The sequence below is a fragment of the Dryas octopetala genome, chromosome 8, assembly GCF_963921425.1.
Source record: "Dryas octopetala chromosome 8, drDryOcto1.1, whole genome shotgun sequence".
In the NCBI taxonomy this organism is placed as follows: Eukaryota; Viridiplantae; Streptophyta; class Magnoliopsida; order Rosales; family Rosaceae; genus Dryas; species Dryas octopetala.
This window is the reverse complement of record NC_141373.1, coordinates 4,982,435-4,996,325: the sequence shown is the minus strand read 5'-3', so window position 1 is coordinate 4,996,325 and position 13,891 is coordinate 4,982,435. Positions and strand designations below refer to the sequence as shown.

Sequence of the window (13,891 nt, the reverse complement as noted above, 5' to 3'; positions counted from 1 at the left end):
TTCTTTTGCTCTTCTTTTGGCTCTTTGCCTTATGAGACAATTCAGCAAACAACCACTGGGCACACCACGAAACTTCCAAATCCATTTTTAATTTTAGGTTTAAGTCTTTTTGAGGTCTACAGTGTTTGATTATGGAGAATTGGAGATAGTGTTTGGATGCTGCTTAGATGACAGATTTGAAATTTAATTGCTGGAATCTAATAATCATTTTTTATGTTTTTTGGGGTTGATATTGCATTAATGCATTCACATTCCTCATGAAAATAATGGGTTTTGTTTTCTTTTTTGTATTTGTAAATAATTTTGTGATCAGTGCATTGATGAGTTGACTGGGAAGTATTGAATACTTTTTGTTTTTTGGTGAACTGGCAATTAAGTATTTATTTATTAAAAGTCTACGTCCATAAATTAAGCATGGAAGATCATGTCCTTATAAATTAATGCATGGAAATAATTATTGACAGAAACTTTTTGTTCCACCTTGAAATCTCTCACATGCATGTAAGTTTGATATACGGCAGATATTTTATTTTATTTTTTGCATTTATGGAGGGAAAATTTTACAATATAATCACCTCATGGATCTCATGCTATTATGCTGTGATCATTAGATGTATTTGATGTGGATGTATCCTATTAGTGGCTGTATTGTAGATGAGATGTTCTCTTATCAAAAAGCATAAATCATGATTAATTTAGATACAATTATATTGAAATCTAACCATGTAATCGCTTGCAAAATTAATGGCATTCCTAATATAGGGGTCATACTGGCAAGGCTGCAATTTGGGATCCATATGCAAAATTGTAAAATTTGCAAGGAATAAAACATCATATAACCCAATCATATAAAAGGGCTCTAACTTTATTGCCTGGTTTATTGCTAAAGAAAAAGATTAAATTTTAATGAGTATTTTGGAAATATATTAGGTGTATTGAGCAAGACTAAATATGGAAGCCCGCAATCAAAGAAATAAAAAAAAAGAACAGAAGCCCTCTTACACATATCACCTGAGCGAAATCAAATTGGGCTAAGCCTCCACAAATGGGCTTATCTTACCTGGATCAAAACGTTTAAAACTCTCTATTTCTAGATGGAGCCTTGTTACGTAGGCCCAGTTCAACAATTGGATTGAAGTTTGTACAAATTTAGGTGGGAGGGAAACAACTAGGTCAAGTTGTCCAAGAAAGTCCACCGAAATCTTTCCGAACAAATTGGAGAAAACATGTAAAATAAATAGAAAAGAAAAAGAAAACATGGATTGTTGATGTGGCACGATTTTGGCCGTCCATCCATATTGATCAGAAGTGAAAGTTACTAAAACTCACACACCAAACTCCTTTTAGTCCTTAAAAGTACACCAAAATTATACTATTCTAAAGCTTGAAGCCAAACTCATACAGCTAAAACTTATCCATCGCTTATTGTATACAACATATTACACACACACACGGTCAAAAGATAGGTAAATTTCTCTCAACTCATATATAGTTTGTGTGGGTCATAAAACAGTGTGTGTTACTTGAATACCAAAACCCTCAGTTGCATCTCTTTTTTTTTTTTTTTTTGGTACAGCAGCGGGCCTAAGCGGCTAAGCCCGAGAACATACTCAGTTACATCTCTAAAAAGTGAAAAGTTGATACATGGTACATAGGCTTGAATTTCAAATCAACAGTCCTGATATTTTTGATAAATGTCAATGTGCCTACCCCTCTACCTAACTATATTATAGAATCTCATGTGAAGCATTCTCATCTTTCATCACTATAGTCTTTCCATTATCATTTTCTTCTCCCTCTTCTCATAGATGGTTTTCATCACTTCCTCTCGAACCTCTTTTTGTCTTTCTTTTATGGTAGTCCCTTATCAAGTTTTTGTTTTGAGACTTTAAAGATGTTTTTAGTAGCTTAAAAAATTAATTTTGAGGTATTGAATTCAAAGAAAATTGAAGTTTAAAGAAATTTTAAAAATCTGAAAATTTTTCTTAAAACATGAAGCAATTTCGAGTAGTTTACTTTGTGATAATTTATCTCGAGTTTTATAGTTCCGTTTTAAATGTTTTCTTATATAGTTATAAAAAAGAGATTTATACCTTCAAAACTAGTATAAGATTGTTGAATTTGATTGAAATTTGATAGGTTAAAAGTTGGACAAAAATTGAGATAAAAAACTGGAAAATAAGGGACAGAGTAGACCATTTTATCCCTCTATTTAACATCTGTTTATGATATTTTGACGGAATTGACTAAAATGACAAACATAAAAAAGTTCATGGATCATAATGGCAAAAAAAAAAAAAAAAATTTGTAGAGAGATAAAATGAACAATAATTTCCTCCTCAAAGTAAAGCTCGAACAACATTGCTATAATTCTTTCTTATTTTTAAACAAAATCATTGAATTTTTATGAGAGTGTTTTTGACTTTTTTCTCAATATCGGCTTCAATCTCATACAGTAATATAAGTGTTTAGAATTAGTATACTCAAAATTTTCATATAGAATTGATCAAAGAGATCAGGACCGTTGATATAAAATTCAAAACTATTGGATTAAACTGTCCCACTTTCGCCAAAAACAACCATGAATATGGATTGGATGGGATTTCTTATCCTCAACCCATTTATCTCTCTCTCTCTCTCCCTCCCTCCTATGCTCTTCACTCTCCCAGAACTCATGAGAGTGAAAGCTCAGTCCCTTCTCTAACCAACTACCAAACTCCATGGACGCTCTCTTTGTCAACCAGTCCATCTCCTCCCTCAAACTCTCCCCAAAGCTCATCACCACCTCCTTCCCTACACAATCTCTTCGTCTCAAACCCACCTCCAAACCCAACCTCACAACCGCTTCGGTAATCCAAAACCAGGAAACGCAATTCCTCGAAACACAGAAAACGACGTCGCTTCCGGTTTCAGACGACAATGAAGACGAGTCGTCCTACGGCGAAGTCGATAAAATCATCGGCAGCAGAGCGCTCGAGGGTGGGACCGGGATGGAGTACTTGATTCAGTGGAAAGACGGTCATGCCCCTTCGTGGGTCCCATCCGATTCCATAGCTAAAGATGTGGTGGCGGAGTACGAAAGTCCATGGTGGACCGCCGCCAAAAAAGCCGACGAGTCGGCTCTGAAGCAGCTCTTAGCCGCCGAAGAAGACGAGCGTGACGTGGACGCTGTGGACCCCGACGGCCGTACGGCTCTTCTCTTCGTATCGGGTCTCGGGTCGGAGCCGTGCGTTCGGGTCTTGGCCGAAGCTGGAGCGAATCTCAATCACCGCGATAACGGCGGCGGCTTGACGGCTTTACACATGGCGGCTGGGTACGTGAGGCCAGGTGTCGTGAAACTATTGGTGGAGCTGGGTGCGGATCCCGAGGTGGAAGATGACAGAGGACGCAAGCCGTTGGATTTGGCGCGAGAGATACTCAAAACGACGCCGAAGGGGAACCCCATGCATTTTGCGAGGAGGTTGGGGCTGGAGAGTGTTGTTAGGGAGTTGGAGGGTGCGGTGTTCGAGTACGCGGAGGTGCAGGAGTTGCTGGAGAAGAGAGGGAAAGGCAATGCCGTTGAATATTTGGTCAAATGGAAGGACGGTGGAGATTGCGAGTGGGTCAACGCGAGGTATATTGGGGAGGACTTGGTGGGGGATTATGAGGCTGGGCTGGAGTACGCTGTGGCGGAGGGTGTGGTGGGGAAGAGAGTTGGGGATGGTGGGAAGGTGGAGGTGTTGGTGAAATGGACGGATATAGATGAGGCCACGTGGGAGCCGGAGGAGAATGTGGATCCAGATTTGATCAAGGAGTTTGAGGAGGCCCAGAAGGGTGGGAAGAGTGGAGTGGGGAATGTAGAGGAGGCCCAATAAGGAAAGTAGGATGGGCCTTAAGCCCGTTTACAAATGAGTCATGAAATGTGTCAAAGAAATGCAGATTGCATCAGGGATTAAATTCAAATGCTATATGGATGCAAAACTGAATTATTTGTTAATATTTTTGTTATATATTTGACAAGCATATAGATGAACATTGTTGGGCACATAACCCTGCAACGCCTAATACATGCGCATTCTAAATGAAATGACCATTTGGTCTAGTGACTCAGTTTCCCTCATAAAATGTAGTTCTAATTAAGTTTAAATCTTATGTATTTTGATCAATACAAATAAATAGTACGTACATTCCAAATATTATAATCCATCAAAAGTACTCAATAAGAATATGACCTCAGTGGTTCGAATTGATATTCCTCCTAATTCCCTAATCCTATGGCATCGAGTTCATTCTCCCAATTCTTGTTCATGGTCAAAGTCAGATTAGGTTACAATCTGCTTGTAAGTACGAGATGATTGGGCTAGGCTATAGCCAATATCCCACCCCAAAAGATGAACCCATCCCACTTTTTGTTTTAAAGAACCTATTTTATACCGACATTTCTTTTAAGGGGCTGATTGCCTGAAGAGTTTTGTACTTGCACAAGTTAGAATTAAGGTCAATGCAAGTGGACCTAAAGGTAAAGTAGCCTGATTACTCTGATTCAGTATCCTATTTTCAAACAGTCTAATCATATAAAATGTATATATTATGAGACTGCAAATCTGAACCATATATTCAAAATTTATCGATATAAATATTTTACATTACCAAACTGTTTAGTAAAGAAACATTTTGAATAGGTCATTGCACTTATGTTATTTTTTTTTTTTTTTTTGAAAAAAAAAAATAATAACATTGAATTAAAACAGCTAAAAAGGCAGAGAGAATACAAGGTTATGACAATAAGTCTTACAATAATAGAACAAAAAAGTTAAACACTTACAACGGAATAAGAGCATGATTTTGTAACGTCGACATCGAGCATATACTACAGCCGCCAAACAGAGCTAGCGAAGCACCGTAGAAATTAGCAAACTACTCGCGTTTGAATTCACAATCCAACCAACATCTCTAAATCAAGTCTGACAGTAGCCTAAAGTGGCAGATCGGGCAGTAGTAACAGACAGGACCGGTACAGGCAAGCATAGTGTCCTCCCTACATTGTTTTGACGAGAACCAGAACCAAACTAGAAGAAAAAGCTCCAAAGAGCAACTAAGCGTCGCTAAAGCAGGATCCGACGCTGCCCAATGCGCAGATAGCACATAATGCCACAGATAGACCAAACTAGAGTGATTGGAAAAGCTCTCATTTATTGAGATGAAAAAACTCTCACAAAGGGGGATGAGAGTATCCCATCAGCGAAGAAGAAAAGGAGAAGGAAGAGGCGATAGGGGTAGGAGCGGTGGGCCTGTGAGAAACATATGAGCCATCACCCCCACCCTTGAAAATACTTGGCTGAAAGAAATAGGAGTGATGAGAGAGAAGAGAGCGTTTGAGGGTAACGACTAGGGTTTTTCTATAACATATTATTGCACTTATGTTATTAGATGTATGAATCATTCTAATATTTTCAAATTGTTGAAATGGATGGAAACTCCATTGAAATACGCAGATAGTTACCATTAAGCACGTGGCTTTGGTTTTTAGATGGATAAATCCGAACAAACTTAGAAGAAAGAAAGTGCAACGAATCTGGCCAACCTAGTGACAGCTTGCACCTGATAAATAGTTTCCATTTGAGTGAAACAAAGCTTAAATGGAAGATTGGAAATGACATGCAATTGAATTATAGAGATCACGGACCCATAATTTAGCAACCCAAAAGAAGAACGCTGATTGGGAAAGGAAAGAATAGGTCCAATGAGTCAATGACTCTATACAATGGGCCCAACTCAAAATCATCATCTGACCAAAAAAAGAAAAAAAACTCAAAATCATCATTTTTTTTTTAATGGCCAACTCGAAATCGTCTATTTGGGTAAAAAAGTCTACCTATACCATAATTTTTCTCATCCTACAATTTATTATCCATATCCTCACATTTTTCTTTCTTATTTTCAATTATTAGCAATAACTATTTTATATAAATAATATGAACTAATTAAATTATGTAATTAAGAGATATTTAAGATGATGCTTTTTTTTTATGATACTTAATGAAACTTGTAATAAAAGTAAAACTTTGATTTATAATAGTAAATCTTCTCTTTTCCCATGAGGGAAAGGCCCGTTTCAGATGGAGTAGTGCATTTCTATCTTGAAAGCCCGTATTGTGGCTATTGAAAATAAAAAAACAACTCTTGATTGTGACTTTTGGATACATGTAAGACTAATTAAGCTAAACAACTACTAATGGGGAATAAAATCAAAATCAAAAGAAAACCTAAACATCTATTTTTACTTTATTTTTTGGTAATGACCTCTTGTACGTAGTTGCCCATTGTATTAGCGTAAAAGACAGTGTACCTATCATTTTCACTTTTCACACACCCGCTCAAATTCGGAAATTCCGCAGCCTTTTAATGAAAATAGTGGAAAATAGATCACTTTAGATAATACAAATAGTTGGTCTAATTTTAGGATTTGGGACATTCTTACTTACAATATGAGACATCAAAGTTTTTTACCCTTAGATGATTTTTAAGGGTACGGGGGTATAGTTGTCCTAATTAAATAATAAATATAAAATATTAGTTGTCAAAACATTAATTATTTATATTATATTGTGGAAGATTCGTTAATAGGGCAGTTGTGCTATGTATATTGTGCGACTTTCAATATTATATTGGCATGTATAGTTATTTCAAGTAAAATTTATAATTTTTTAAAATAAATAGAACACATGATACCATAGTACTAAGTGATCATACAGTATTAACCTCAAGGGGTTGGTGTGACAGAAACTTTGATGTGTTGCGATAATAGCCACCCAAGTTCGATGTATACCACCCCCAGTGCATTAGAGAAGGTTGACACGATGATCATGAAATGAGCTATAAATCCCAAACTTTAACCAATCGACTTCTCACTATTTTGCGAGTCTTGTTTTCTTATAGAAAAAAATTTACATATAACAGTGATAGAGGTTGATTTGTCATCACATGAGGTTGATTTATCTTGAAATTAGAGAAAGTTTTATGTGATAAAGTATAAGACTATATGTGTCATCATGTTATTAGATTGAGATACCAAATTAACCATATTTTTAAAAAAAACTTACCTATAATAGAAATAGAGACTGACTTAACATCTTATGAGATAAAATTTATCTTAAAATTAAGAAAAATTTTGTGTAATAAAATATAATATCATATATGTCATTATTATATTATTGAATTGATAAACCAAATAAGCTATATTTCTCATTTTCATTAATCTCATATGCCTCTCCTAATATTTGATCAATTCACGAAAACTGCGGATGATATCAAGGCAGACATTTCAAAATTCTGTCACCCCACCAAACCACATCCTACTGCACCCAGCATTTATACCTCCAAGCACCCTCAAATAACGTGCATCACACTATCCATCACAAGCGTCTGATCAAATTTCAACAATGGAAATTGGCGCGTGAATTCAAACATGCGTGTACAACACGCACACTGCTCCTCATCATACTCCCTCTGTCCTAAAAATGAGAAAACACACAAACAAACAACGAAACCGCACCTTCTCGCCCTCCAAAAACTTCCAGTCTTTCACACTCAGCTTCTTCATCTCCGTCTTCTTAAAAGTCCTTTCATTTCAGTCCCCAAACTTGTCTAAAATTACAAACACAACCCCTGACAATGCACCACGCGAAGTCGGACTCGGAGGTGACGAGCGTGGAGCAATCAACCCCTCCGCGGTCTCCTCGCCGGCCCATTTACTACGTCCAGAGCCCATCGAACCACGACGTGGAGAAGATGTCGTACGGGTCGAGCCCACTGGGCTCGCCGGGCCACGTCCACTACTACCACTGCTCGCCCATCCACCACTCCCGAGAGTCCTCCACCTCGCGATACTCCGCCTCACTCAAGAACCCCAGGAGCCTCTCCACCTGGAAGAAGATTCAGCGCGGCGGCACCGCCGACGAGGAGGACGACGACTCCGACGACGACGACCAAAACGACGCCGCGTTTGGAATAGGAGGCCCCGGACGCAATGTCAGGTTGTACTTCTGCTTCGCGCTCCTGTTCGTCGTGCTCTTCACCGTCTTCTCGTTGATTCTGTGGGGAGCAAGCAAGTCGTATAAGCCTCAGGTCGCCGTCAAGGTAAGGCTTCGAGTTCGGAGACTCTGCTATTTCTCTGACTCGGTGCTGTTTGGACTCAGTTCACGGGCTTTACAGTGGGTCCCGGAAAAAAAGGAAATTAACGAGGATTTAACGCCGAAACTTCCGTAATTCCTTTTTAAATTTAATTTGATTTTTGCTTTTTTTTTTTTTGGTTTGGGCAGAGCATAAAGTTCGAGAGCTTTAACATACAGGCGGGGAACGACGGAACGGGGGTGCCAACGGACATGTTGTCGTTGAATTCGACGGTCAGGATCGTCTACAGAAATCCAGGGACGTTCTTCGGCGTCCACGTCACGTCAACCCCTCTTGAGCTTCACTATTACCAGCTCAAGGTTGCCTCCGGACAGGTTCGTAATGTTAGATTAGGCGACAATGTCCATTTTAGATTATGCAATATGCATGTTTTGTCCATGGGCAATATGGTCATTTTAGGGGTGGGGTCATCGAACCCCGAGAGATGTTGGGAGTTGGGATGGAGTTTGAAATCTTGATGGGCACTCTTTATTGGAGTGCCTGCAAAAGCTGTGCCAAGCCCTGAACCAAAACCATAATACAAACATCTTTGTTGGGATGCGTGGGCTCAACTTTATATACAAACTTTTAACACTATCTGCACCAATTCATGTAAGGCTTATTCATACCATTGCCTCATGTAAGATACACTTTTTTTCACTTTGCCCCCTGAAACTTAAATCTTCTCAGTTTACCACCTGAACTTCGCAAAGTTGTTGCAAAAGACTCTATGCCGTTAACTCTGTCAATTTTTCCGTTAAAAAAGCTGACATGGCACCTATATGGCATGAGTGAGACCCTTTTTTAGTTATGTAAGATCCATGTAGACAAGCAAAATTATAAAAAATTGACATAGATCTTATTATTTTTAGTTTAAAAATTATTTTTTTTGTCCACATAGATTTTACATAACTAAAAAAGGGTCTCACTCATGCCATATAGGTGTCACGTCAGCTATTTTAACGGAAAAATTGACAGAGTTAACGGCATATGGTCTTTTGCAATAACTTTGTGAAGTTCAGGTGGCAAACTGAGAGGATTTAAGTTTCAGGGGGCAAAGTGAAAAAAAGTGTATCTTACAGGGGGCAATGGTGTAAATAAGCCTTCATGTAAAACACAAGTGTATAGTTAGGTTATAACTTACCTATTTCTCATTATATACAGTGTCTGAAACACATACATAATTGACTAATTATGTTTGTGTTGCATATATTGTATACAATATGAGTATACAACAAGGGATAAGTAAGTTTATCTCGTATAGTTATTAAATTTTAGGCCGATATTTTCGATTTCGATACTTTCATAAAATTTCTACTTTGGTCCTGTTATTTTAATTTTGACAATTTTAGTCTTGTATTTTCAATGCGATAGCAACTAAGTTTGCATCGTTAACCTCGTTTAAATTATGATGAAAAATCTGACGTACTTTGCATGTGAGTGACATTTCGAACATCTAACTCCATCTGGATGTTTATGTAAGTCCATACTCGCCAGTGAACACAATCAATTTAGAAAATCATAAAGTTTTAACGTCGAACTGAATATGTTAAATGGCGAGTATGGGCTTAAATAGGCATCTAGGTGGACTAAAATGTTTGAAATGCCACTTATGCACGAAGCACGTGCTTTCACATTAGATTTTTCGTCAATAATTTAAACGATGTGAATTATTTAGACTTAATTTCTATTGTATAAAAAGTACAAGACCAAAATCGCCAAAAATAAAAGTACAGAATCAAAGTGGAAACTTCGTGAAAGTACAGGAATCAAAAATGTCATTTGGCCTAAATTTTAAAACTTGATGGATTCTAATAGAGAGAATCCTAATCCACTTTTTGGCAATGTGTCTCTCTTTAATGGGTGAAAAAGACCATCAAAAGATAGGTGATTGAGTGTACCAGTGGATTCCAACTTGACAAACCAATAATCCTTGAAGAGTTAACAAGAAGTATCCTTGGAACTGATAGCATGAACACTGCCTAACTTTAAGCAATTTTTGGGTCAGTTTATATAGGATTTACTAATCCTTATTAGCTTTTTTGATGACTTTATCTGATTATTTTGTTATGATGAAAGAAAACAGATTAAAAAGTTTTACCAAGCAAGGAAGACTCATCGGACAATAGTGACAGTGGTGCTAGGGTACCAAGTATCTCTTTATGGTGGAGTTTCAGTTATTGAAGATGCTAGAGAGGCCCATGAGAAAGTGGCAGTGCCACTGAATCTGACATTCGTTGTGAGGTCAAGAGCCCACATTTTGGGAAAACTTGTGAAGTCCAAGTTTTATGAGAGAATCAGATGCTCTGTCACTCTGAGAAGCAGCAAACTAGGCAAGCACTCTAATTTGACAGATTCTTGTGTCTATCATTGAATGATACACTTTGTTTATTTTCAGTCCTATTTTTTGGGAATCTCATTGTGGATTAATTGTACCATTTTAACTTCTTAATTTATCTTTGTGTTCATCAGCCTGCAAATTTTATATACACAAATTTTGAACCTGGCTTCAGCCACTAGATTTTCCATTCATTTACATTGTAAAATTTCGATAGTTGTAGGAACAAAAAAAAGATTATGGAAGAAAACAAGTATTTGTTGGCTTCCATTTATTTCTGTAGCTTTGTTGTGTATAAAGCATCATCATTGGTTAAATTTTTTTGTTGAACATATGAAATTTATTGATGAATCTAGGATATATTTGTTCAGTTTGGTAGATGGAAATGTGGACCTCATATGTTCTCATCACCTGTTGAATACACATTTGAGCTAAGGTGCATGCAGCTATTTCATAGGTAGTACCATAAGTTGATGCGTGAAACTATTGGAAAGGAGGGAAAGCCTCTCTCTTTATATAAATTTCGTTTATAATCCTTGATTTTGTTTGACCTCAGCCAAGTAAGGTTTTGTTAATTACTTGGTTAAGGGCATTAAGTCAAAGTAAGTGAAATTTGTGCCACAAAAAATGGCATTTCTACCACATTAAGGATAGTGAGAACTTGGAAGGTAAAAAAGGGAAGAGAAAACTTGCAGGCAGGAATTTAACTACATGCTTACAAGCACGTAATACAGATGACTACAAACAAAACACACTAGAAAGCAAACACTTTTACTAGTACAGAGGACCATAAACAATACACACTACAAAGCAAACACTTCTACAAGTACAGAGGACTGTCGCTAAACAAAACACATTACAAGCAAACTGTCACAGCCACTAACATCTAAGCCTTTTATTGGTTGCATCATGCATATTAATTCTCCTTTGGCTTCTCCCCTTCGTTCGTGTGACCCCCAGGGAGCTTCTCCTTAATCTGCTCCATGATTCCTTTCTTCTCCTTTGGCTCACCATCATGGGAATGCCCATCTAGAGCATAATACTGTCCAGAAGCACCATTATTAGCCTCTTTGTGCTGTCCAGGAAGCTTTTCTTTGATTTTCTCCATGAAACCCTTCTCCTCTGCATGTGCATGTGCTCCTCCTTTTTCGATATCATTGTGCTGTCCAGGAAGCTTTTCTTTGATCTTCTCTACAAATCCCTTCTCCTCTGCACCTCCTTTCTCGACTGGAATGGATGTGTGGTAAGTATCTTCCCCTTCCTTTTTGCTTGTTATCTTCTCCTTGATCTTACCCTTCAATCCCTTCTTCTTCTTCTCCCCACCTTCTTCGTCACTGCTAGACTGGCAAAAGTTTCAAGCAGCACAGGATTTAACAGTAACGAAAAAGGAAAATGAACCAAGCATGCATTGTATGTGAAGTTAAAAATAGTTTGAAATATATGATGCATCAAACACTTGTTGATTCACTTGATATGGTGCTGAGAAAGTTCCTCTATAGGATGAAGAGTAGTATTACTATTAGTGACGCTAAAACATGGCATGCTGTGATAATTGAATCAACGATAGCTTACCGAGCTAGAGTCACCATCATGGGAATGGAGCTTTTCTGCTAGAGTGTGCTTGTGTTGCTTGTCATTTTCCTTCTTCTTCAAGAAATCAAACATCCCACAACCGGTAGCCTCTTCTCCTTCCTTTGTGGCTGTGTGACTCTCTTTGGTCTCCTTTGGGTACTGATGTGCCATAATGCTAATGCTAGTAAACTCAGAAACAAAGCTTTGAATAAACAGTATGTGATTTGATTTCAGCAATGGTGATACTTCACTGATGGTTTGTTTAGGGTCGGATGGTGTTGGTATTTCTAGAGAAGTTGAGCATGGATAGCTGACAAGGCATTTGTGGGTACATGCATGGGCTCATGTATCGACCAATGGGAAGTTAAAAAACTAAGGGTCGGTGTGGACGGTTTGCAGAGTGTGCACTTATCAAGAGGTTCAGTCCTGTTAACTATGTGCAAGACTTCGAGATTAGGAGCTTGCCAAGGGATTAATGGTACGGCTCACGTGGATTATGGGTTAATATTCATTATAAAATTTGTTAGCTTAAACCTTAATCTCACTGATCAAGACATAATCTTTAATTATTCGAAGCATATTACAGAACTACTGTTGTTTTCAAGCTGAATATGAGTCAATCCTTGTTCTTAATCTTAAACTTTGTCTGAAATCCAAGGCCAGCCAACAAAGTAAGATCAAGGGATTAATCCTAGTATTGTAATCCCAAATGAACCATCAACCATGAGGACATAGAGTAAGATAAAAGCTAGTTTTGTGAAGTAGAACTAAATGTTGGAACAAATACAGGAACTTTATCAAGGCTACATATCTACCAATTTATTACCATACTAGGAATTTATGTTTTAAATTTGAAAAATATAAATTTAGCTGTTTCTCAACCTATAATAAAAGTGTTATGAATTTACCTGTCGATCTTTTTGCTCCTATACACATCACAAGAAATTAAAATTGCAGTACACTAGGAGTCTAGGACGAACCTAATTTTGAGATATTTTACGATGTGAAAACAAGAGGAATTGCTCTCACCTTGGTTCCATAAGCCCACTGCCCACCCAATATCCACTTATGGCAAGAGGAAACAAACACATTGGCTATGAGTACATTGCATATGATATAGTCACTCCACTCCACATTCCCTTATGAATTGGGTATTTTGGATTTGATGGCAATGTGCCCTGTATCTCAATTCTCAGGGATAACATTGTGATCCCCACCACTACTAATTTCAAGTAATAGTGACACCACCTGGTCTAGAAGACCCACATTTGCAGTACATTTTCCTGCCTTTAAAAAAAAAAAAAAACTTTATTTACTATATTGACATTAATTTTATTTACTAGATAAGAACTCCCAAAAAAAATTCTAGAGTTCTATTTGAAGGGCTTTGAGTATCACCTTCTTTTTCTCGGCAGGGTTTACACCCCCCCTACTGTTACTTTAGAAAGTATATGCAATGATACTTATACTAGAAGAAGAGATCCAAGTACGCTAGTAATTGAAAAAAATTTGAGTTGCATGGCGATCGAACTGTCCCCTTACCTAATTTAAGGGTGCTCAAATTCAGTTTGAGAACTCAAAAGGAGAATTTAAAGGACAATCTGTAACTATGAGTGCTTGTTTGGTTTTAGGAGGGAATGGAACTCTAAGGCTATTCTATTCTAACCCATTATCTCATCCACTTTTGTTATTTGGGCTAACTCCAAGAATGAAATTATGAATTTATTTTAACCCTAACTCATTACCTCATCCACTTTCGCCACTTTTAGGGTTCTCACCAGCCACCAGCGGAGGAGGATTGGGTTTTGTACTTGAATATGAATGAAAAAC

At 37.6% G+C, this 13,891-nt stretch overlaps 3 protein-coding genes across 3 annotated transcripts; 2 read left to right on the top strand and 1 right to left on the bottom strand.

The window, feature by feature from the left end:
- Positions 1 to 2,599: 2,599 nt before the first annotated feature.
- CAO (chloroplast signal recognition particle component (CAO)) lies at positions 2,600 to 4,119 on the top strand. The gene has a single exon (XM_086254476.1). It carries the CDS (start codon positions 2,721 to 2,723, stop codon positions 3,852 to 3,854), a length of 1,134 nt encoding a protein of 377 aa, XP_086110602.1. The 5' UTR covers positions 2,600 to 2,720; the 3' UTR covers positions 3,855 to 4,119.
- Positions 4,120 to 7,544: 3,425 nt separating this feature from the next.
- LOC147276333 (late embryogenesis abundant protein) lies at positions 7,545 to 10,599 on the top strand. Its single transcript, XM_086255066.1, has 3 exons — positions 7,545 to 8,118; positions 8,301 to 8,486; positions 10,238 to 10,599. Exons 1-3 carry the CDS (start codon positions 7,654 to 7,656, stop codon positions 10,523 to 10,525), a joined length of 939 nt encoding a protein of 312 aa, XP_086111192.1. The 5' UTR covers positions 7,545 to 7,653; the 3' UTR covers positions 10,526 to 10,599.
- An 806-nt stretch (positions 10,600 to 11,405) lies between these two features.
- Positions 11,406 to 12,232, bottom strand: LOC147276332 (Dehydrin family protein). Its single transcript, XM_086254527.1, has 2 exons — positions 12,062 to 12,232; positions 11,406 to 11,831 (listed from the first exon to the last, which is right to left on the bottom strand). Exons 1-2 carry the CDS (start codon positions 12,230 to 12,232, stop codon positions 11,406 to 11,408), a joined length of 597 nt encoding a protein of 198 aa, XP_086110653.1.
- Between the last annotated feature and the right edge of the window lie 1,659 nt (positions 12,233 to 13,891).